This window comes from Xenopus tropicalis, chromosome 6 (assembly GCF_000004195.4).
Source record: "Xenopus tropicalis strain Nigerian chromosome 6, UCB_Xtro_10.0, whole genome shotgun sequence".
Lineage (NCBI taxonomy): Eukaryota > Metazoa > Chordata > Amphibia > Anura > Pipidae > Xenopus > Xenopus tropicalis.
In genome coordinates, this window is record NC_030682.2 from 131417629 (window position 1) to 131443404 (window position 25776).

Genomic DNA, 25776 nt, shown 5'->3' on the forward strand with positions numbered 1-25776 from the left:
ATTTGATATTACACAAGGGATTACACAACAGTCTATGGAAGCAGAGTGGAGCTCGCATGGAGCAAAATCTCTGCTGCCCTCTACTTGTAACACATCCAAATTAAAGGAAAAGTAACACCAAAAAATGAAAGTGTATCAGTTAAATTATACTGTACTGCTGCCCTGCATTGGTCAAAGTTTTGTGTTCGCTTCAGTGAGACTTCTATAGTTTATATAAATTAGCTGGAAAAAAGGGAGAAAAGGCACAGGTTACATAGCAGATAATAGGTAAACTCTGTATAATCCTATTGTATTCTACCTATTTTATCTATTATCTGCTATGTAACCTGTGACATTTCTCCTTTTTTCCAGATTGAATGGCTGCCCCCATGGCTACACAGCAGCTTATTTATATAAACTATAAATATAAACTATAATAGTAAAACACCCAAGCAGGGGCGGGCCAAGCCACCCGGCCTTCCGCAGTGTTAAAGCTATTGCTGCACTACAACTCGCAGCATCCCTAAAGGTGGCCATACACGTTCAGATGTATGGCCACCTGAGGTGGGGGATATCGAGAGAAGATCAGCTCGCTTGGCGATGTTGCCAAGCTAGCGGATTTTCTCCTGATATCCCCAATCTACGGGTGGGCGATATCGGGAGAATCCAGGCTAATTTGGTTGTTTGGCCCTGGGGCCAAACGATTGAATTAGAACGACGCGTATATGCAAAGTCGGCTTGGGGACTGCATCAACAAGCCCATGCGGTCCCCGATCCGGCTAAATTTTTTAACCTGCCAGATCAATATCTGCCCGATTTCAGGCCAGATATCTTTCGGGCAGGCCCGTCATTAGTGCCTCTACACAGGCCAATTAGCTACCGAATCTAAGGGACCTAATATCGGCAGCTACAATCGACCTGTGTATGGCCACCTTAAGTGATGAAGGCTGTTGGTAGATTATTGAATTAAAACTACCCAAATCATCCCCTTCATGTCATGTATCCTCCCACATATGTATGTGTTGGACAATACTTAGGCATGAAGGTAGGATGCAGTTGCACAAAACCTTGCCATGGAGAGAGAATACATTTGGCAGATGGAGGAGGTACAGGCAGGAGGGAGGGTAGTTGAATTCAATGTACGCATACACAGGAAGCATTCAGTGACCCCAGATTATGTCACTTCTACACAATGACATCACTTCCTGTGACACCATGAGGGGACAACAACATATTTCAGTCCCCTACCTTACCAGTCACTGTGGTTGGCATCTCTGCCAGAGCAACAGCAAAGATATAAAACCCCAATCTCCCAGAACCAGCCCTGGGCTCCACTGTCCCACTGAAATATTAGTGCTAACAGTTGGCATCACTTCTCTAGAGCTCAATACCAATGGCCGGCAGACTTATGCAGGGTCAGACTGGGGTGTGCAGGGCCCACCGGTGCTACAGCCTCAGGGGCCCCTGCACCCCCCAATATCTTCACACCCCCCACAGGAGCCCCCACCACCCCTCCGAACCCCTCTCCCAAGCCCTGTGGGAATCGGGCCGCCAGGTTTTTTCCAGTTCCCGGGGGCCCAGTCAGACCCTGTGCAGGGCCCACTGGGGTTGCCACCCCCACATCCCCCAAGGGCCCCTGCCGTGGCCTCCCCCAGGGGCTGTCTGGCAACCACCCAACCTCCTCCTCCACCAATGTGGTTATATTATACTTATCTTCGGCGTGACTGGAGGAGGGAGATCCCCTGGAATAATGGAGCTATAGATTGGAGAGTGAGGACACAATATAAAATCATGTTTATAAAATTGAGCACCTACGTGTCCACATTTAACATACAGTTGCCTACATCTCCCCCACCCCCAGAATCAAGCCCCCCACAAGCACCCATAGTGAGGGGAACCATGTGGGAGCATTCAGTAAGGGGTGAGGAGACACGGGAGGACATTAAGTAAAGACAGAGAGCGGGAGACGGGCAGAGCCAGGGGGCACAGTCACTGGGTGCTGAGGAGACGAATAGTAAGATTCGACACCAGCACGGGAGTTTTGTATCTGAAACAACACACAGGAATGTGCCTGCACTTAGTAGTAAATAAGCCCAAGAGCAGGCAGTTAGTCTAGACACGACATACAGGATAATAATATGCCTGGATGGAAATTCCTGGAAGCAGAACCCACAAAAACACGAGACAAATGCAAAATGGAATAAACACAACAACAACGACAACAGACGCACAACCAGGATGAACCCCCATGAGCCCTTGGGGAAGGCAGCCAGTCACAGGGATCAGATGAACTGGGTTCTTTAGAACCCAATGGAGGATATGACTTCCCACCACCTGTAACTGCCCTAGGAGTCTTTTGCACAGTGATCCCACCGGGCCCGGACTGGCAATCTGTGGGTTAAGGCAAATGCCAGAGGGGCTGCTGTAAGGTGCCATAGACAATCACTATTTATTGGGCTGGGGGGGGGGGGGCTGTTTGGGCCTCTGTGGGAGAAACATGTCTGGGCAAGCCTCTCCCTTTCCAAAGGATAATGTCACCTCCATCCTGTGGGAAATCCCAGGCACAGCAGGACAACTGTCTGGCTTGGCACGGGGCTCAGCTAATGGGCTTCTTACTTATAGAGAACTGCAGGGATATTATTGTATATATATTGTATTGTAGTATTGTATACAGGTATGGGACCTGTTATCCAGAATGTTCGGGACCTGGGGTTTTCTGGATAAGGGATCTTTCCATAATTTGGATCTCCATAACTTAAGTCTGCTAAAAATCATTTAAATATTAAATAAACCCAATAGGATTATTTTGCCTCCAATAAGGATTAATTATATCTTAGTTGGGATCAAGTACAGGTACTGTTTTATTATTACAGAGAAAAGGGAATCATTTAACCATTAAATAAACCCAATAGGGCTGTTCTGCCCCCAATAAGGGGTAATTATATCTTAGTTGGGATCAAGTACAGGTACTGTTTTATTATTACAGAGAAAAGGGAATCATTTAACCATTAAATAACCCCAATAGGGCTGTTCTGCCCCCAATAAGGGGTAATTATATCTTAGTTGGGATCAAGTACAGGTACTGTTTTATTATTACAGAGAAAAGGGAATCATTTAACCATTAAATAAACCCAATAGGGCTGTTCTGCCCCCAATAAGGGGTAATTATATCTTAGTTGGGATAAAGTACAGGTACTGTTTTATTATTACAGAGAAAAGGGAATCATTTAACAATTAAATAAACCCAATAGGGCTGTTCTGCCCCCAATAAGGGGTAATTATATCTTAGTTGGTACAGGTACTGTTTTATTATTACAGAGAAAAAGGGAATCATTTTTAAAAATTAGAATTACTTGCTTATAACGGAGTCTATGGATAACAGGTTTCCGGATAAGGGATCCCATACCTGCTTTTTTTATCCTTGAGAAAGGTCCTAATAAGGACCGAAACGTTGGTTTTAACAATATATCTACAATAAAAAAATTTTGATAAAACATTGAAGGGTGTGCTGGCCACAGATGATTATTTTCTATATATATATATATAAATTATGTCCTTATAATCACTGCTTAGTAATGTAAATTATGCCATATGACTCACTGAAACTTGTGTATTATAACAAATAAAGTAATCCCTGTTGAAAAATACAAGGATATTAGAAGTCACCTCGGTCACCCTTAGCCGTGTGCTTTTATATGGTCATGGAACTCCTCAGTTACTTATAATATCCTTATATTTTACAAAAGGGGGTACTTCATTCACTGCATATATGTGCCCCTAATTCATGCAGCACAAGGCAGGACGCAGGGAACAACGCAAGACAAAAAGCATAAATAATGAATACAATATATTCAGGAATGTGTTCTTATGTCTCACCTAAAGGGGCCAGCGTAGCCTGTAATACAGGGGTGCCCAGACTTTTTTGTGCCATGATCGACTTTGGCTCCTCCCTGTGTACGTACGCTATGTTGCGTACCCCATAAAAGCGCTGCACTTCCGCATTTCAAGGCTTAGACGTGGTCCACCATAAGTCCACTGGGGATTGACTAGTAGACTGCGATCAACAGTGTGGCCACCCCTGCTGTAATAGGTGCTACGTGCATTGCTTATTGCAGGGGGGGGGAAAGGTGGGAGTCCAATCAGGGGGCCTGATGTACTGGGATACTGGAAAGACGCGACTGCTGTGTGCTGTAGGCAAGAATAAGCTCGAATAAGTCATTCCATTCAGTAATATCTTGGGGGTAAGAACACATTAGGTGTAGGAGCAGCTTTATGGGTAGGAAATTGAGGGACATAATGGCAAATAAGCCCCCATGCACTGGAAAAAGTCGACAAAGTAAAGGGGAAGAACACTCCTACAAGCATGATTCCTGCCTATAGGGGTGCATGTGGGACTGGGGTTCCTGGCCCACCGGGGCTACCACCTCAGGGGGCCCCCACCCCAGTCATATATAGCCCCACAAACTGGAGGTCCCTGCCCAAAGAGCTTTCAATCCATTGGGGATTTATTATATTACGTGCCCGAGGTTATCATTCAGCATTCTGTTCTATGTCTGTATTGGGCTATGTATAGATGAAAGCCCAGCCTGCTGTTTTCCCAGAATGCTTTGAGAGCGCGATGCACTGCTTTGGCTGATGTAAGCCTGGGCAATACCCACGTTCCACTCCTCCCCTAGGGAACACACAAAGAGTAACACTTATCGGTTTACACAACTTTTTGCACCAAATCTTTCTTTTGGTTACATGTGAAGTAGGCCGGCCGAAAAAATGACTCCTATAGCCCAGGCAGACCTAAATCATCCCAGGGCCAATCCCTTCTCCCAGCCCATCCATTGACATTGGCGCTGCCCCTGTACCAACCCCTCTAGTGGTGCGTCTGTGATACCTTACCCCTGTCTGACACCGCAGGTGGGGCAGGCATTGTGTTTGGCCACTTACCTACTTCCATTCATCTTAGCCAACAGTCCCAAAGTCAAAAGGAACTGCAGCTCCTTTTCACTTATCTGCTAACACAACTGGGTGCCACCGGGGCTGGGGTGACCTGCCGGAGTACCAGAGGATTAGTAATGTGCAGGTCGACCCTACCCCACTGCCTCCCGACCCTGTGATGCACCTCTATTTGTAGCCACGGGCATGACCCTCCCAATCTCATGAAAGGCGCAGGGCGGAGCAGGTACCTACCAATAAAGAGAGGTTTTCAGATGCAGAAGATGGGCAGTGTATGGTCATGGGTGGGCGGAAGTGAGAACTCAGTGCAAACTTGCCCGTGACCCACCAATATTGTGCAATTGTCGGCCCAAAATGCCCCCCGACAAGTCGGTTTTGGACCGGCCTGCACATAACTAGAGAATCTCTTGGTGCCCCCACCACAAGGGCAATTTCATTCAGCCCATTCTTATTTGCACCAAAGTTCTACATGTAACAGTACCTATTAGCACTCTCTGCATCTTGTGTTCCTGTGAGTGGGCCCTTGATGCCAGGCTCTCTGAGGGCCCTAAGAGGCCAGTCTAACACTGGTTGGGAGGATTAAATGTTCCAGATGTTCACTCCTGACCCAGCATGTATGCCCATACCAGTCTGGCCAGTAAGTATGGCCAACGTAACAGAGTCTTGGGGTGGAGGGAAATGATGAGGCAAGAAGGAAATATAGTGACCTCTCAAAATTTGCACTGAACGGAAGGAATGTGTAAGACATGCTTTGGAGGCCTCTTAGAGACATTAGAGACAGTAAGTGCATATGGGACTGGGGAGGGGCTGTTAGGAATGACCCCCTGGCAGAGGAATAGATTACAGGCGCATGTTGAGGCAGCGCTTGCCCGGGCTCCCTGTGCTTACAGATAAGGTAGGGAAAGAGTGGCGCGCTGCCAGAAATAACAATGGAACCTGTGATTCACTGCTTCCAGCCAAACACATGACACACAAACAGGCTCCCAATGTGGGTGAAAGGGCACTAGGTGTGACCACAGGGGGGCAGTGTAACCTGTGCAAAACATAATGAACCAAAACATTGCAGTCTCTAGAGCTTGAACCCATCACTTGCCCAGTGTGAGGGCAGGTACAGAGGGCTGAGCCCATTCAGCCCCCCGGGGGCAGCCATCTTGATGTACCACCTACCCACAGAAGTCACTGCATGGCCGCTGCTTCCCTAGGATAATGCCACCCTGAACCCTCTGAGGATCCTACACCTCGCAGGGAAACCCTCCTCTGGGACTCAAGGTGCCAAACCCTACAGTAGAGCAGGGGTCCCCCAAAGCACTAGAGAGCTTTCCTATTGGCAGGAAACAAAAACCCCCCAGGACCTCACACATTTGATCCATACAGATATAGTCGGTCAGCAGTTGGTATGGAGTCCTTGGCCCAGATGGCAGCTTTCTGGCCTGGGAGGCCTCTGTGGGAAACAAGCCATTTCAAGGAATTGGTTGCCATGGGAGGGCACTTTCCACTGTACTGGAACTGAGAAAAGCATCAAAAGCCCCTAACATTAGGGGCAAATACACAGTGGCCTAATTCAGCCATTAGGGGGCCATAATGAGCAGATCAGCAATAAAGGAGGTGTTCAACATCTTCATGTGGGTGAAGAGGAACATTCCTGCATTTTCAGAGACCTACAGTCCTGCAGTAGCCAACTGGGAGGCACAGTACTACTATGCCAACCCCCTCTCCTTATAGATTGTAAGCTCTTTTGGGCAGGGCCCTCTTCACCTCTTGTATTGGTTACTTTTTACTTTGTAATTCTGCATTTCCAATGTATAAACCCACTTATTTTAAAACGCTACGGAATATGTTGGCGCTTTATTAACTCTTATTAATAATACTGTGCGAGGCCAAGAACCCAAGTACAGAGATGATAGATTGTCACACCGTAAGTCTTTCCCCCATTTGCTCTTTATATCGCATTGCTACATACTGAGGAAAATTAGGGAAATCTCATCCCTGGATGCCAGCAGCCTGCAGAAGGCACAGAGTCATTAAAACGGTCATAAAATAAAAATGTGTATATATCAGTTTATTTTCCCCTCTGAAATGAAATGTACTTTTGAGATAGAAGCAGCGCGTGGCTCTAACTAGCAACGGGGCCGACTTACCTCTTGACCTTCAGGAACAATCACTTGGCATATGATTTCCTCTATGCTCTGCCAATAACCCTTTATGCACCTCAGTACATATCTGCCAAGGTGCTTCCTGCGCATTCTGCGGATATGAATAGAAGGAAAGGGAGCACCATATCCTGCTCCACGTGGGGAGTAGATAAGCACTTTGGGGGCTGCCGTGGGGGTTATTGATTCCCTCCAACAAGTCTCCGCTCACTCTTGAACATTTCACATGTATATGGAATACAGTGGCGCCCAGCAGCAGCTTTCCTTGGTAAGGGGCCCTTCATAACAGCGCCGTTAGTTTTAACCCTCCAATTGCCACAGATTTCCCCCCTTCATGGGATTGACAACAAGCAACGCTACACAGAACATGGACACCGCACATGTAGAATCCATACATGGATTCTACTCTTTTTTTGGGGCACATTAGAAGCCTAGGTTTGATATATTAACACAGTATACCATGTTACAGTGTTAATGTACCTTGCCTGGGCCAAGCCCCCATCTCTCTCAATGTTAATAGGGCACCCCCTTTTCCAACACAATTGCAATGTATTGGGCTGAACATATTTTGCCTACTGCTTTAAGAAATCTGCATGGTTTTGGTTATTTCTGGCATGAAAAAGGAAAGATCTAACATTCTACATCTTGGTTTGTATGACCACAATCAAACAAATCACCAGTCCTCTGTATAAACAAACCCATCCTTCCTCCCCAACTAGCCTGTTAGGCTGTGAGATAAAGAGCAGCTCATTATACTGAGGTGTCTCAGCTGAATGCTAGTTTTGCCATTAACTAATCTTGATAAGGATGGGGGGGGGGGTTATACACTGCCCCTGCTTTCCTAGCATGAGAGTAGTAGGCATTAATGAGCTGCCCAGGCATTGGTATGCAGCAGTGCTTCTGACCCAAGTGTATATCCAGATACATTTATATTCTCAGCTCTAGCTGTTGGTAGAAGTGCAACTCCCCGCTGAGATTAAAGGGGCTGCTGGGAGATGGCCAGGCCCTGGACTAGACACTGATCAATTCATTCGTACAGAGAATGGTTTCCCAAAGTGCCATGAACTGCAGTTTTCTTTTACACACTTAGCAGCTGTTAAATATCAGCAATAAATCACACCTGGTCGTCGGCATACATGTGTATTTAAATGTATCTGTGGGACGCATTGAATAAATAAAAATCACAACATTCCAAGCAAGCCAAGGCCATGTTGCTGCAGTTACACGAGTCCCTGTTTAGTGGATGCTGAATTCTGGGGAGGGGTTTTACCTAGTGAAGCGACAGCTGCAGGGGAAACCACATACCTGCCTTGTATCTGGCACAGAGATACCGTCATCTACAAGCTAGGATCTGATTGGTCCTCACATCTGAAACCCAATTCATTATACCCCCATGCTGTATTCATGAGATGTGTATTTCCTCAGATAGGAATAGGGTGCTGGAATTCATACAGAGACTCTCAGGCAGGGACCCATCACTGTGGTACGATGAGATTGCTTTGTGTCCTTAGGGTGCATAGGCATCCAAACAGAATGTCTTATAGGGACAATAATGTTAAGGTTTTGCCTGTAGCAACCCATGAACTAATCCCAATGTATGCATGTCTAACCTGCTGTGCAACCACGAGCCTTGTACCCCCATTGCTACACAAAGGCTTATTAAATTAAACCGTAGAAGGAAACCTACAATTACCAAATAGGATAACTGTACATAATACAATGCATATAACACACTGGCATCACTGGCCCTTTAAATGACTTTTTGGATGTTACACAGGAATACCTGCCATCTATATGAGCCTGCTAGTCTTATTCCTATTAATAAACTATCTGCAAAGCAAGGTGACAGCTTGTGGCCACAGAAGGGGCAGCAAGTTTGCATTGTATTGGTTGACACCTAGAGATCTATACAAAACAGTGACATCTTGTGGTCACAACTAGAATGAACTCTGCGTTGGCACTGGTATTGTTAACAGGCCGTAACCATCAGTACCAGTTAGTAACTACTCCACAATATGGCCCCACTGTGCCAATATCCAGTTGTCCCCAAAGAATATAGAAGAATTAGGCCATCGCTTCTACACAAAAGTTTATTGCAATCATACAAGCTTTTTGCCAGTTCAAGAAAAAAAAGTTAAAAAAAAAACAAAACAAAAAAAAACATGATGCAATTTACATTTATTAATCTAGCGGTTGAAGCACAAATGTACAAATTTGGAACACTAAATCACACACTGATCTTTCACTGACATTGGACAATAAATTTACACGACTGTCTAACAGGAATCCTTAGTATAAAAACTGTGTGTACTTATGTAAACTGTTACAAGGAGCCCAGGTAATGGCTTCCATCTCAACTAAGTCATCCATTTTGTTGCATATTTTATTAAACTGCTCAGGGGTGGAGAGGCTGGCAGGTTTAAATCAGGACGTTATAGCCAATTTTTGCCCCTAGATTTATTTGAATCTGCTTTTTGCCTGGTCCCAATCTGCCCTACTTAAATTCAAGTTTTTAACAGGTTAAACTCAAGATCCACTTTTGCTTCAACTCCGGAATGTCGACCAGGCAAGGTAAGTACTTGCGCCTGTAAGTCTAAAGTGAGCAGAAGTAATGTCATTAAACTGTGCAGAATTGGTCTTCACCCAAGTGGAAACAAGGCACGCACAGGCTCTTCATCAGGCTCTCTGACGTATTCCCGGTATCTTGAATCTCATACCTAGGGTTAAACACAGCCATTTAATAGGCCAGTATTTGCACACATCCCCCCACACCCATTCTGCCAGGTCATTGCTTTGATTTAGTATTGCTGTTTGATACAACTTTGGGGAAGCCATGTCTAGACCTTTGCCTTAATAGATTTGCCTCTTTCCAGCCAATCCAAACTGTCTCTCAATACCCAATTAACAGATTTGATAACTAGGAAGATCCAAACAATGACTACAATACAGACTATAGTTACGCAGTTTTAACTATTTCTTATGAACTCAAGCAGGAGGTACAATGATTCCTAGTAATGATTTAGATAATGCCTGGAACACTTACCAGTCACTGAATGACATGAAGTTGTACAAGGACGGTTTCTCAAAGTCTGCAAAAGGCGACTGCTCATTCAGACTGCCACATCCCATGTTCTCAAACACTACCCAGTCTCCAACTTCAAGCTCAGGCAGGAGGCAGTGCTCCACAATGACATCAAGCTCATCATAGGATGGACCCAAAAGGCTGCTAGCAAAAAGTGGCTCATCGTCTTTGTATTTCTAGAAGAGAAACAACGCACTTTAGTTAGCCCCAAGCATTCACTGGTCGTAAGGAGCCCAGATAGAATCCCAAATACTACAGGACAGTTTTTTATTAAAATGGCTAAATGGTTAAAGGATCAGTTGAGTCAAAAAAATATTTTTTACATTTGAAGCCTGTTAATTTAGTGCCTACAAAAACTATTTCTTGGCAACAAATGTTCTATTATATGTGACAAAGGTATTGTTACCCTATTCAGCTGGGGCTACTGATGGCTGCCCCACGGCTAAACAGCAGCATGTTTATAAATTATTTGTATTTGAGACAGTGCATAGCAACAGTACATCACATCTAGATACATGAAATCTATTTCTTTTGGCTTTACTGGTCCGGTAATCCTTTTTGGACATGCCCTCAGGACACCGGTTCCACAAGACAACACATCTCTAAAACGTACCTTGTGCACTTCAGGGGCTGTATTTAGTTTCTCCGACAATTTTCTTGCAAAAGAACCATAAACACCTTCATTCATGCAATAAATAAAAGCTGGTTTGTTGCTGATCTGTTTACCTAAAACAATACAATTTAGTTTAGTTAGATGCATGTAACACTATCCTAAGAACATTGGTTCTAAGCAAACGGGTATTTTGATGCAGTTAAGCGAGCAGGATTTGTTCTAAGATCCAACCCTGCCGTACTGCAAATGTGTCTACATATTAACCCAGCTTGTAGCTCTCTAACTACACTATGGGTATAAAGCTGCAGCAGCACAGAGAAGGGGTCTCTCTAAGCAGCAGTTCTACACACATAGGAGCCCTAGGCAATGATAATACTTGAAGGTTTCAGTTTAAAGCTTTGTGCAGGCTTTATAAACCCCATGTCCACTACTAGTATATATGAATAACAGATACAACGGAGAATTATATGAATTTACATGAACTAAAAAAATCAAAGCTACATTTCAACTTGGCTTTGAGGTTGAGCTCTAGCAGCCGCCCATAGGGGGCAGCATAGCCTGAAAACTGGTATAAAGAGTAGCCAGTGGTCAACCTTATTTACTTAAATAAAATTAAATGAATTCTGGTTTAAAAATACAATAAAGACTATACAAGTGGTCTAACTGAACAGATGAACAGAATGTAGGTTTATAAAAAAAAAACCTGGGAAAGTAAAAACAATCAATAGCAAATGCAGTTTCCCCTAATGTACAATGCATGTTTAACAAAGTACCTGCAGAAGGAAGATGTTGATCGTGTTCAATTACATTCTTTGCCATAACATTAACTGCAAGTGTAAATGCAGATGAGACATAAAAGCTTCCAGGTTCTGCTATGATTCTTGTCCCAGACCCTTCAGGGAAATACACATCCAGAAGAGGGCTGACTGCCTGATACAGCTTAACAAAAACAAAAGAAAAAAAAAACTTTATAATGGGAAAAGAATGACAAAGCCCAGTAACTAAAGACTAGCCCAAGTACTTGTGCTCAAATGTACGATAATGTGCCCAAAGTTTGCATGAAAATAGAATCAGAATTAGATTTGAGTAAATAGTTGAACAATGAGTTTCCATGAAGAGCCCATTTCAATAGTTAGATGAGTGCCAGAAGCTGCACAAATATATGCACAGTAAAGGAGAAGGAAAGGTGGATCCAATGGGAAAGAAAGATGGGTGGTCTAAACACCTGTACCCCACCAATAACTGCTTCCTAAATGGGCCAAGACAGCAAAATCAGGGGCAGAGAATCACTCAAAGATCTGGTCAAAGCAGTGGCGAAAATGCCCATAAACTAATATTGCCTTGCACTTTACAGAGCAAACGCATGGCAAGATTTATACAGTTAACTTAGAACTACAATACTAATTGTTAAGACTCGGGACATGTGTGCCGCAGCTGAACGGAATTTAAATCTTACTTCTTCCAACTGCGCCTCGTTTTCTGAAATTCCTCCAATGTCCAAAATGTTCATCTTAAAGCCAAGTTCTTCCTAGAACAGATAAATGAAGTTTACATATTTACAGTCAAGAAACACACAAAGCTGAGGCTATGAGTAATTAAGCCAACTGGCATGATTATCCGATTTATTAAAGAGCATGCCAAAGTGCATGTTGGCTAGCAGTGTCAAGCCAGGGCCTCCAGTGTCCCCAGGGATAGTCTATGGCTAGCAATGTAGACAAGAGGATCCATCTTTAGTATGACTGCAGGAAGCCTCAAGCAACTAACAAGCAACCCTAGCAACACAAGTATGACTGCAGGCTTTTGCCCCACAGCCCCAAGTGCACTGTCAGCTACTGGGACAGTAGACAGATCGTTTATTAAACAAATAGCGATGAATGTAGGACCAGAGAAGCCAGACAAAGTGGGTTACTTACTGCCATGTCGAACACACAGCGGGCATCAGATAATGCATGAATATAGGTTTGTGGATTATTAGAACTTGAAACATGAAATCTGGAAAATATAAAGGAAATATAGATTTGAACAACCCCCCATAAATGCAGACGATGTAATACTGCAGCAGTTTATTAAAGTTAAAGTGGCAACTCACCTTAAGATACACACTTTTTTGCATGGATTTTATTTCCTCCCCATAGCTGTGAGCCTTAGCAGAACCCGACTGATTACAGGGTTGGTCCCTTCCATAGTAACCAGTCTGTAGAAGCTGCTGCACACACTGCCCCTGCTCTCCTAGGCTATATCTATAAGAGTACTAACTGTGTACTCCTTTAAGTAAATCTGATAGAGGCGGCTGCCCAGCCTCAGTCACAAGGAAATACCAGCTTACTAGCTGACCACTGCTGACAGGTGTTCCCTTATTTACAGATATGCCAAAGACACTAGCCTTACTTATGATTAGTAGAGGAAATATAGTCTTCGTCTTCAAGCAAGCAGAATATGCAAACTGTTATGTCTCCAATTCATTGCTACACCCAACATTTGAATGAGGCAGTTATGCCTCATTCAAATGTTATTTAATGTATATATATATATATATATATATATATATATATATATATATATATATATATATATATATATATATATATATATATATAATCAGTCCTGATGGTGTCTGCACTCCAAGGCTTTAGTATTCTGTGGGGTGCACAGCAAAAATCTGAGTATTTAGCATGAAATAATCCATGGCCGGCACACCCTTAAAATTCAAAAAAATTTTTTATTGAAAACTCATTGTTTAAAAACCAACGTTTCGGTCCTCATTAGGACCTTTATCAAGGTCCTAATGAGGACCGAAACGTTGGTTTTTAAACAATGAGTTTTCAATAAAAAAATTTTTTGAATTTTAAGGGTGTGCCGGCCATGGATTATTTCATGCTATATATATATATATATATATATTTTTATTGCTATTACTACATTATAAAATATAATACAGCTCACCATAATACAAAGTCAATGTGAGACCAGGTGGCCCGGTTCAGCACAGCCCACGGCCCGGTGGTTGGGGACCCCTGGCTTATAGTACCATTATATGTATTCCCAGAGGTACTACTGGGGGCACTTCTACATAGGACTGGTCAAGATTAGGCCAGCACCCTGTGCTGCTCAGGGATAGGGAGGACAAGGCAGAATTACCAGTGGTGGTTGCTACAGTATGTGTTCCAGCCCCACTAGGATGCTCCATATCTGCACTCATCAGAAATCAGCTGCTGAAGGAGGTGGGAGTGTCACAGAGCAGGTAAAACTTTGGAACTCCCACCTCCTGATCACTAGGTTAGTGAATACTGCTTCATTGTCCTTCTATAAATTGCCATTGCTAACAAGTAAAATGAATCACTGACAGAATTTTAATAGATATCACTGAATCCATCACATAAAACCATCCGTGGCAAACAAAATGCAGGTAGTAAACCGAGCACTTACTTCACACCCACCACCTCAACACTGAGCTCCTTAGCACACTCCAAGAGATGCCTGCAGTTCTTCAGTGTAGTGCCAAACGTCATGTTCATGTCTTCCTCACCACTGATGCCTTCTGTGGCAATATGAAGCAAGAGCCTAAGAGAAGGGGAAGATGATTGGGGCACAGTTGGTTTACATCAGCACATGACGTTTTTGCAGAAGTATGTTGATTAGGGTGCCAGAGCTTGAACGCCATCCTTGGAAGAGTCAAGAACTTAGTGAGAAACTCCTGTATAGAGAGAAAACTAGCAATTAGGGCCCAGGACTGGGAGCCGAGAGTGGGACACATGGAATTACAGCAAACCGTGTATATGATTTAGTAGTAAATTGGTAGGTGCTGTAATAAAAGATTATTCAGAGCGTCCCACAGACATATTTGTTTCACTCCCAGACAACATGCATAAAGATCATACAGATCATATGACTAGGGGAATGGCCTTCCTGCCCAACAGAGACTTACATAGTTTCACTGTTCAGATAAGAAAACATACATTATTCTGTAATTCAATAAGCATGGAGAATCTAATTTTTAACCTACACAACTGGATTTAGTAACTGCCGACATGATAAATGCAGAGTAATGTAATGTTTATAGGGGCATAGTTTGTAGATATTCTAAGCCTCCCAAACCAGAGCTAAACACTATTGCTTTAAGGATTACAATGCAGATAAGCCATCTTGCGGTTTTGATTTGTTTAGTATGTAATATTAGAGTTTGCTTTGCAATATTTAAGTGAAAAAAAAAATCCAGAGTTTAATGGTGGCTTTTGATGAAACTGGTACTTACTTTGCATTAAAATGATTACGTGCAATTTTCTTTAATTCCGTTTCACTGTCACATGTCATGAGATTTACTCCAATCTTGGCTGCATGCTTGATTTGAGAAGCCTGCTTGCATGGATTAGTATATACTGCATTCTCCATTGGGATACCCAAGTCATAAACCAATGACATTTCATTCTGCAAAACCAGATATATTTTGTTACTTTATATACAGCCAAGATGCCTCTGAGATCCAGTATTTGGTGTAGCCCCCGCCCCCCCCCATGGCTATACCAAAGGAGTGCCAAGCGGTTTTGGCCAGGGCCCTCTTCTATCAGTCATTGGTTGCTCTGCATATAATTATACTTAATGTACAGTGTTGTGAAATATGTTGGTCTTTATAAACACATTAATAAGCAATTTTAAACCATATTTGAGACAGCAAATAAGCGCTCCCCCAAAAAAATCAACTTTATCTTTCAGAAGGCACAATAGGAATACCATACCAAAATGTTTTAGCAACTGGTCTTTTGCTGAGCACCCCTACCCAAGGCTTAAAACTATTTCAATGCATTAAAGTGATAGCAAACAAATGCAGAGTAGAGTAATAGGTGCAATAAGGCCACTCCTATATTGTGCAACCACTATTATCCATTAGATTTACTCACTTTATTGGCGCACGCAAATCCCATGCTAAGAGCTGCTAAAATCTCCAATACAGCTGGAGAAGAGTTGCATCTCACAGTATAAAAAGGGTTTACGCGCCCCATGATATTCTTCCACTTGAAGTGTTTCTTCACAATCTTCCCAAGGTCAGCCACAAAGAATGCATTTTTTCCCATCTAGCAAAAGAAAAAAACAAAAGCTTATTCCATTCTTACACCACAAAAACTCATGTTTTAAGAAAATGTGCCCAAATTAAAATCTAAGGCTAGATATATCACTGGGTGCTTGTCACCTAAAAAACAGGGACTGCAGTCTTATGTCCAGTTATGTCTGTGCGTAACATAAGGCTTTATGGCTGCATCATTAAAGCAGAAAGGAATCTGTCACTGAATCTCTAGCCCATAATCTAAGCAGCTCTGCATGCTATGGCTTGCATTTTATGACTAGCTACACTGCCTCTTTAGTTTGAGCCTGTAATTATCCATTTGCAAGAAACAGATTCCAGCAAACAAAGCTTTGCAATGCTTACTTTGTACAGGTACAGCCCAAACTTATGACATTCAAAGAACCTGGCACTTAGTAAACGGCTACTATGAGGGACTAAGCACCCTGTACTAGCCAACAGGCTAAAAACCACTGACAATATGGCCTGACTACCTGTTCCTTAGAAGCCACTAATTCCAGGTGAAAAAAGGGGGGTTGGGTACACGCAGTGAGCAAAATGCGCCGTCAGAAAACACTTCAGCGAGGGATATGGCAGTTATTGTGTGTCCCCAATAGTAATACACTAATTGCTAGCAGGGGTTACACTCATTAAAACAAACCCCTTATGTAGTAATTTGATAGTGCCAAGTAAATAATTTAATTTTATGCTCTTCTTTTACGAGCCACTTACAGTATGAGCAGGCTTGACTTACTGAGCTGGATGTCCAGTGGCATGAAACTAAAACCAATTTCTAAATATAAATACATGATATAAAAATGTCTGGTGTTCTACCTGAAAACCATTTAAGTGATAGATTTCTAGCCACAAGGCTTCTAAGCAAGTCAACAGGGGTTAAAGGCAGGAATTTCAAGTGTGACCACCGGAGGGCACTGTCTCACTAACTCATTTTAATTAACCGGGTTTATATTCACGCATTCTAGTAAAGAGGACACACCTGCCTTTAAAGCCTCATGACAGCATTACTTATAAAACAGTCACAAAAGCCTTTATATGTTACACAGCCCACACAAATGTGTTTGACTACTACAGAATTTTTTAGGCATAACATGAGCTCCCAGAGCAGGGGGCACAGCACTCACACAAGGCACAGTCAGCTGCACTGGGAGCAAGCTCCTACAGCGGGGGCACAGCACCCCGTATTTATATTACTGTCTCCCTATCTGGAGAGCAGGCCCAGTTAGCCCACACCTTATAGTATTATATGTTATAATATTTACAAGTACATAGTACCAGAAATTTCTGCCCATAAGGTTGAAACCCTTTGGTAAAACTGTCACACAAAGATAAAGCAGAACAAATCTGAGATTTTTTTTTCAATGCATGTTCAGAAAACCCAAATGGCGGAGCTACTTACCAGGGTGTGCTCATAAATATAGTTATCAATAACATCTCTAGGAGTTGCCGTGTCATCCAATAGGCCGATGGAGTAATTTGTATCTTCAATAAATCCTTTCATCTCAGCCGTATTCCGCAAATCCAACAATCATAAACCAATAAACGCCGAATAAGGGGTCAATATATCTTTTTGTATCCTTAAAATATGCAACAAACTGGAAGAAAAATGAAACTTAGTTTACACTATGAAGCAAAAAGGCAAATGTACAGTATTATACACATGTGTATACAGGTGACAGACATGTCCTAAACATAGCAAGTCCTACATAGCAAAACATACAGAGGAAAATATCAGGCCAACCAGCAAGATTGATAATTTTTTAATTTTTTTTCAAATACCATACATTGTGTGCTGTTTTTCTGTGACTGCTCCATGGCGGGCACCATGTTTCCCTTGTACACAATCAATATGGCCACCCAAAAAGTTCATGTATATTTAATGTGCACGCACCAGTTGGGCAGACTGTACTGCACGAGCTACAGGTTTTGTTCTTGCAGGGGAGCAGAATGAGGGGGTTTTCTTTTTTGTAAAGAGACGCTTTGAAACAGGTAAAAGATTGGAAACTTATGAGAATAGCACTATAAACGATTAAAGGTAAGGCTTTCAATGCAGCTAAAGTTACTTTCCTATTCCTTTAAAAAGGTTTAAGACATAGCAGTATTAATAGGAGGAACACCCCAGAATTTCACTAATCAGCCAACATACAGAAAAATAGTTTTTAAACAGCTACTTAATGCCATAAAATGTATTTTGTAATCATTCAATTAATATAGTTAGTAAATGAATCCATTGCACCCATCTTTTACAGCAGCTGTAAAGCATTATATTTTACTTGTGCAAAGTTAAAGGATTATGGGGCAAACCCCAGTGTTGCACACTGTCTAGTAATGATTTGGGCAATTTCTTTAAAAACAAGGCTCAAAAGGCTAAAAAAACTGATGGCAAAAGTTTGCTCAGGATTACCCAGTGAATCAGCATCATCTTGATGTAGCAGCATAGAATTTTCTACTGAAAAAGCGCATTTTGGGCAATGGAACACATTTTAACATTAGCGACAAAAGTCAACAACGTTTAGATTATCCTAAACATAAATTAAAACATGGCTTAGAGAACATGTGGCTACTAGGAGACATGCTATACAGCCTATTGGAAACAAGCGTGGAATTCACATGTTACCTCCCTCACAGACAATTTCCACAGGCGATAACTTCCACAACTCTGGACAGTTTTGCACAGACCACACAACACTGGCCTATTATCAGCTTGATAAAAGGCCAAAGTTCTCCTGAAACATTGCCGTGTGGGTTTGTTCAAAAATGGCATTTTAATTTCTTAAAGACATAGTGGAGTGCTGTCCAGAGCGGTTACAACCTTTAGTACATATACACTGAACTTGGGTTAGTTTAATAGCATGGCAGAAGCCACATAAAATAGCTTAAACATAAAATCTATTACTTACATGGACAAGTTAGGAGATGGAACCTCCTATCATCAGCTAGGCTGCCAAGGCGGCTCCGCGTTGAAGTCGAACTGCTCTCTATAGAGCGCCTTTCCTAGTCCCTCTGGATAGTTGTACGCTTTGAGAGAAAATCCGCCCTAAAATTTTAAAGTACAAAAAAAAAAATGAACATTTTGTTGCAATTGCTTGTAAAGGAGCAAAGGTATTAAGTACAGCAGGTTACCGGCATTAATTGAACATAACTGTGGGTTTCTGTGATGTTTGCCCTACCTGCTATATAAACAAGTGTGACATTTACATTTTCACCATATGTGAAATTCTAACAATTGTAACTGTCAAAAGACATGGCTGCTCACTCCACATTATAATTCAATAATGAGGCATAGAGTCTTACAAACCGATAAACAGAGCATTTTATAATTATTTTGATCTTTGGTTTTCCATAATTTGGAGCCCCATGCCTTTAGAATATATTCTGGGTAATAGAAGCCACACCAGTACAACACTGTAAACCTGAGTTTGTCAAAATAATGCATTTGTATCAGAAGCTTAAATATAGTTAAATAAACTAGCTGCTATATAGTCTTTATAAGGCATTTGTGTGTGATTTTAAGCCCAGGGAAAGGGGATGCATGAAATCAGCCCTTATTAATTTCAGTGAAAAAAGTCTGGATCCAGGATTGAAATGAAGATGTCAGCTGCCTGCTGAGCTGGAATTGGTTCTCCTGGGGAGAAACACTAGAAAACCCTACATGTACCATGTCACCCATGGGCACGGCACACGTGTAGGACGAATCCCTTATACTAAATAGGACTTCTGCTGCAAAGGTTGTTTTATTTGCAGCTGCTGAACAATATTTGTTCAATGTATACAAAATGTTCAAACTGTGGCAACTACTAAAGGCAGGGATCCCCAACCAGTGGCTCATGAGTAACATGTTGCACCCCAGCCCCTTGGATGTTGCTCTCAGTGGCCTCAAAACAGGTGCTTATTTTTGAATTGAAGTTTTGGTTGCATAAAAACCAGGTGTACTGACAAACAGAACCTCCTGTAGGGGCTATCAAACAGCCAACACTTGTGGTGCTCCCCAACTCTCTTTACATTTGAATGTGGCTCACTGGTATAAAGGGTTAGGGACCCCTGCCCTAAAGGGGATTATGGAGACCCAGCCTAGAGTTAGCAAACAAAAGGACAATGAATGTTGTTCTAAGTAGCTTATGTTATTTACTATGCTGCCCTAGTGAAATCTGCATTAATGCCCCATTATCACAAAAGGCATTTATATACCATCAGCTTCTCTAGCGTTTTCACAGCAGCAGAGAAGCTGTACATTACATTTAAAATGTTTAAAAAAACTGTTGTAAGCCACTAAGGCTAGCAACACACAAGGAGATTAGTTGCCCTGTGGCAAATCTCCTCTGAATTGCATTCCTACTAGCGCTAAAGGTAAATCACTGGTAGGAAAACACATGTTGCTTTGGCTTTCTAAAGTAGCCTGAAGTTGCCTTGTGAGGAGACTTTGGGAGGCCAAAGCAACACATGTTTTTCTACCAAAAATTCAATTTAGCACTAGTAAAAAAAAAGCGATTTATTCACCACCACTAGAGATTAATCACAGGGCAACTCATTTGCTAATTTGCCACTGGCCTGATATGGCTGCTACATAAATGTTGCACAAAAATAAGAAGGAATACAGACATTTTTAAAATAAAGCAGTACTTTATGGTCTATGAAAGGCTTGTGGGCTGTCACTGCTGAAGTCAAACCTGGCGATTTAGATGTGATTTTTTTTCTTAAATACCTGCTCCACTACCAGTCTGCCTCCCCCCAGGACAGTGTGCATACACTATCAGGCACGCAAATGAACTGCATCTTTATCCAATTGGGTAAATCAAATGCAAATTACAGCACAAAGGGGTATGCTCAGAAGCTCATCTGCCCTACAGCATTCATGGGGGAGCAGGGAACCCCCTACCTTGGAAGGATAACTGGACCAGCTACCTTCACAAGCAAATTAAAAGGGAAAAAAAAAGCACATAAAAAGTGCAAGTGAATTAACTATTAGTTTGCCTCATTACTTACACACAAAGGCAAACTAATTTTAGAGCTCATATCTCTCTCTCTAATATATGTATGTATGTATGTATGTATGTATGTATGTATGTATATATATATATATAGAAAAACAGAGCACACCCTAATAGTAATCAACTGCCCCGGGTGCTAGCAAAAAACATGTATAAAGCAAGACAGTGAGCCGCACACACAGGGACTTAGTAAGAAAACTAAAAAAATTTTATGAATAAAATTTTTTGTTTTCTTACTAAGTCCCTGTGTGTGCGGCTCACTGTCTTGCTATATATATATATATATATATATATATATATATATATATATATATATATATATACACATACATATATACATACACACTAGAGAGATTGGGCAAATAAAGTGCATTCTAATCAAGATACATTAAATTACCCAGATGTACAAAAAAATTCACATAATTAAGCACAGTTATTAAACAGCTTCCATGCCACATCACACTTTACATTTCCCCAGTTCCTTGTCTTCACCTCTACTAAAAAATCCTATCCATTCCATCTAATGTGATGCAGACAGACTTGCCCCAAGAACATTCACATCACCCTAATACCCATGCAAATGTGCAGCGGAAACCCAGAAGTGCAGAAATCTACACGAAAGCTACAAGGGTTAAACTACAGTGAAACCTCAATTTTACATCCCCTGATTTCAAGTTTTCCTGCATTTTACACCATTGTTTTGTGGCCCCACTACTATATAACACATAATAAACTTCCCTGATTTTACATTTTCACCATTTGTTTCTGGTCCCCTGAAAAATTTAAAATGGGGGTTCTATTGTATTTCATTTAAATTGAATCTACAGAAGAAAAGTGGAACCCCCCAGGACTATGAACCCATCAAGCAACCAGCAGTGCATTAGCATCAGATACCTCATGTTCTGATACAGCAAATAAAATAGCCAAGAGACAACCTGTGGATTAACAGGAGCTGGACTTGTTACCTGGGACATTTACGATGTACAATCATGGCAGCCCAGTTGCAGTGAGAGTGCCAGTAAGTGGCCGGCTCAGTCCATATTGTGTGAGGAGGAGACAGACTAACTGCATCCTAAGCCCCTAAACTGACAGTGGGACTGAGGGAAGCCCTACAGGAGCTGCCAGCATTGTTCATTCAATGACAGAAGAGAAACTAGATTAGGCTGGCCCAGACCGGAAAGTAACCTTCACCCCTCCCCTGCCACCACTCCCATCGGCACTGTTACCACCAACACCAGCGAGCGCAACAAGCGGCAACAAGAATAGGAGCAGTAAGAGGGAGCAGGCGCCAGGACAGGGCATGTCTTGGGTGGCTCATCCTGTGTGGCTTGAAGGACAAATAACCCATTGTACCTTAAAATAGTCTGGGCCTAGTGGTCGCTAATAGTCTAAGTCCCTATGGTACCTCCACAAGTTACAGGTTTCGCTTAGAAACCCTATAATTGTGGCATCTACTTTAAGTGAAATAAGTTATGTGAAACTAATATATTAATATCATTAAATGTAAGTCACCATCCAAGGCCAAATCATGCCAATCAACCAATAATCAGATCACAATAGAGGACTAGGAAGGTAAGACTTTCAAACCTGCCCAACATCATATTACGGATCTAAACAGAAGACTCCAGAAAAGTGATGTAACGGTGATGTTCATGGGCTGCACACACACTGAGCTCTGTTTGGCAAGGTCACTATAAAAGCACATCTTTATCAGCCCATTAACAACCTAAGCCAAATCAGGATCCCCAAACTTTTATACCCGAGAGCCACGTTTAAATGGAAAGAGAGTTGGGGAGCAACACAAGCATGAAAAAGGTTCTTGGGGGTGCAAATAAGAGCTATAATTGGTTACGTAATTGCCCCTATGTGGACTGGCAGCCTACAGGCTCTGTTTGGCATTATATTTGGTTTTTATGCAACTTAAACTTGCCACCAAGCCAAGAATTCAAAAATAAGCGACTACTTTGAGGCCACTGGGAGCAACATCAAAGGGGTTGGGGAGCAACATGTTGCTCACAAACCACTGGTTGGGTATCACTGATCTACTCCTTTGGTCCCTAGGCCATCAATCATAATTGGGCCTTAGGGGGACCCATCTGAAAAGATCCTTGATAAAGTCCTCACCCAACAAGATTTTCAAACCTGCCTGATATATTGCTTGTTTTCAGCTACAAGTTTGCCAAGCAGGCAGGCCAAACAAACAGCTTTTTTTCAGCCCATGCAGGGCCAATGTAAGAATGACTGGTAGGTCACACAATACCTTTTGGGAACAGGATAGGTGATCAACTGTCCAGTTTTACACTGTAGCTCCCACACATTTACTAGCAGGACACATTGAGAGCTCTGGGACCATTAGAAGACAGAAAATTTTGTAGAACTCATGCCTGTTGCTCTAGGGGACCAGCCCTGAACGGCAGACTTGTAAAGTTAGGGAATATCTCTTAATTGCCAAGATGGCAAGCACAGTTTGGGAATAACCCAAGGGCAGATGCCAATTTAATAAGTGTTTGCCAATCTAAGAAAAGCAGTGCACCATTTGATGTTACAGATGTTCCAGCAATTACACAACCCTACTGAGAAGCCATTTGCTATGCTCACACTGCAATCCAAATTTGGCTAAAAAATCCAGGAGCAGCAGCAGGGTGCTTGCAATTATAGTGCGACTGGCAAGCCCACTAACCTACAGAAGTTCCCTTCTCCCATTTACACAAACTGCTAATAAAAACCAGATTAACTCCATAAGAACACTAGAAAACCACTTAACACAACAGCTCCCTTGTTAGAATAAAAAACATAGAAAAGCTCTAGCAAACCCAATATTCTCAATTAAGGTTGAGAATCCCTCCTGTCACTATGAATAGGAATGTGATGACTGCAATACTAGAATGTTCCAGCTATGGATATAAAGTCTCTATAGCAATGTCAGACTGAGCTGGAATCAATATAACCACAGACTGTGCCTCAGGCTAACAACTGAAACAGTTTAATCCCTGAATAATGACATTTAACCAAGACAAAATGTAAACCAAACATGTCCACCCTGCACCCCTCACTCTTATCAGTGCACTGGTAAAATGCTTATCCAACAGCATCTGCAGGTTTCCCCTATACCAAGGTAAACACTTATGCTGACCAATCACAGATAAAGATGCAATTATGATTTAATGAGCCAATAAAGTTTAGATGCCAATAGGAGATAAATCCAACCAACACTTCCATCACCATGAGGCAATAGAAATCTCTGTGCTAAGGTGCTATAACTTGTGGGTTTGGGTGCTTCTATTCAGGTTCCATTTAGACTGTATGCTGAGCATTCCAAAGCAAATAGAACAGATAAGGTGTTTATAAGACATTTTAGCAATGTATACCTGATCTGATCGAACAGTGGCTGCCATCTTGAAAAGCAACAGCGCAGCTTGTATGTCCTGCATGTTCAACAATGCCTCAGGGACCCAAGCATTTATAAACAGCACAATATGAACAGGGAACAAGTGCCAGGAAGAGGGGGCCAGATTTTAAAGTAGGCAACTAGACAACTGCTTCCACAAACACTAAGGATGGCTTTTAGGACTTGTCAGCTGCTCATTTTTACCATTACTAGTCCTTCACTAAACACGCTCATGGCACACTATGCCAACTGGTATAAACCATCTGAAACAGGAGTACATGGGCAGAGCTTGGGACACAGGGACTCCATATGTCCAACATAAAACAGTGGTGGTCAATAAGCCCAGGTACACCTGTGAGATTATCCTGTCCGAGCAAAAATGCTCAAGTGAGTGTCTGTGCTGTTAGCCTACCTGTGCCTGACATGGCGCTCCCCCTGCATTACTGCCTGAGCCATTCTGCTGGGTGTTCACCTTGTGAGGGCAGCTGCAGTCAAACCACCCAAGGCCTGAGAATGGTGTCAGCAGCAAGTCCTGAAGAGCCAGCTGGCACTTAATAACTTACATGGCAGCTGCCTTCCACCAATCAAAGGCCTATAAAAGGTGGTCCCTCCCAGTAACCTCCTAGTTCCATAATCTACATGAGTTAAACCTGCAAGCCTTCGCCTTTCTTTATTTTACTTTCAACTAGTTTAAAAAAAAAAAAGTAGAAACCCGGGTTGGTTGCTATGGGTTACCACCCAGTATTGCTACAGACATTTCCTGCCTCCATTCAAACGTTTAAATCTCCCGCGCTGTCAGGGCAGCAACCCGCCCCCTTAACCCTTCCCAGCCCGATACATCACGTGACATCCCGAGTAAGCCCCTCAAGCTGGAGCCCAAGCCCTGGGCCCATAGAAACGGAACCCGGTGCGTATGAGCCGAGCCGCTCGTACAAAGGCATGTTGGGCACTGCCGTCCCGTCTCATTAATACAGGCACAGTCGGCCATGTTTTGTATTGAATCACTGGGGCCCTTAGCAAGCACCGATATTATATCCCGGGGTACTTACGTGAGGTAACGGCCCAAAGGACTTGGGGAATCGTCTTCTCTTTTTTGGCGGAATTTTTAAAGAGTGGTGTGGGGACCCAAGGCAGAAATGAGGGAGGCTTCTCTGGCCATAAGCTCTGGGGAGACTCGGGCGGTAACCTGCGCGATCTCTCCTTATCGGTAACGCGGGTTAAACCTGTGTCGGGGAGGTGAAAGAATAAAAATCCGCCGGTGGAATGCGCGCCGTGTGCCTTCGTGTGTAGCGTAGAGGAAACCAGACAGGATCAAGCCAGCCAGGGCCGGCTGACTGCTGCTTCCTTATATAGAGTATGGGGCGGAGGCGGGGCTCCGATGGAGTGACGCAGCAAAATGGGAGGTGTCGCCCGAAAGTGCCATTTCTGAAGGAGGCGTCAATGTCTTCGAACGCATTAATGGTACAGTCCAATCTGTGGTGGGTGGGGAAGGAGGCGTGGCCGAGTTCACTATGTGGTGGGTGAGGAAGGAGGCGTGGCCGCCGTGCTCAGCTCA

General features: G+C 42.7%; 1 protein-coding gene across 3 annotated transcripts; it reads right to left on the bottom strand.

Annotated features, from left to right (window-relative positions):
- Positions 1-9148: 9148 nt before the first annotated feature.
- On the bottom strand, positions 9149-25560 carry azin1 (antizyme inhibitor 1). Of its 3 annotated transcripts, none has more exons than XM_031903322.1 (12): positions 25271-25560; positions 18746-18882; positions 17245-17440; positions 15667-15840; positions 15024-15196; positions 14198-14465; positions 12685-12763; positions 12228-12299; positions 11545-11710; positions 10772-10884; positions 10120-10334; positions 9149-9793 (listed from the first exon to the last, which is right to left on the bottom strand). In XM_031903322.1, exons 6-12 carry the CDS (start codon positions 14284-14286, stop codon positions 9694-9696), a joined length of 834 nt encoding a protein of 277 aa, XP_031759182.1. In that variant the 5' UTR covers positions 14287-14465; positions 15024-15196; positions 15667-15840; positions 17245-17440; positions 18746-18882; positions 25271-25560; the 3' UTR covers positions 9149-9693.
- Between the last annotated feature and the right edge of the window lie 216 nt (positions 25561-25776).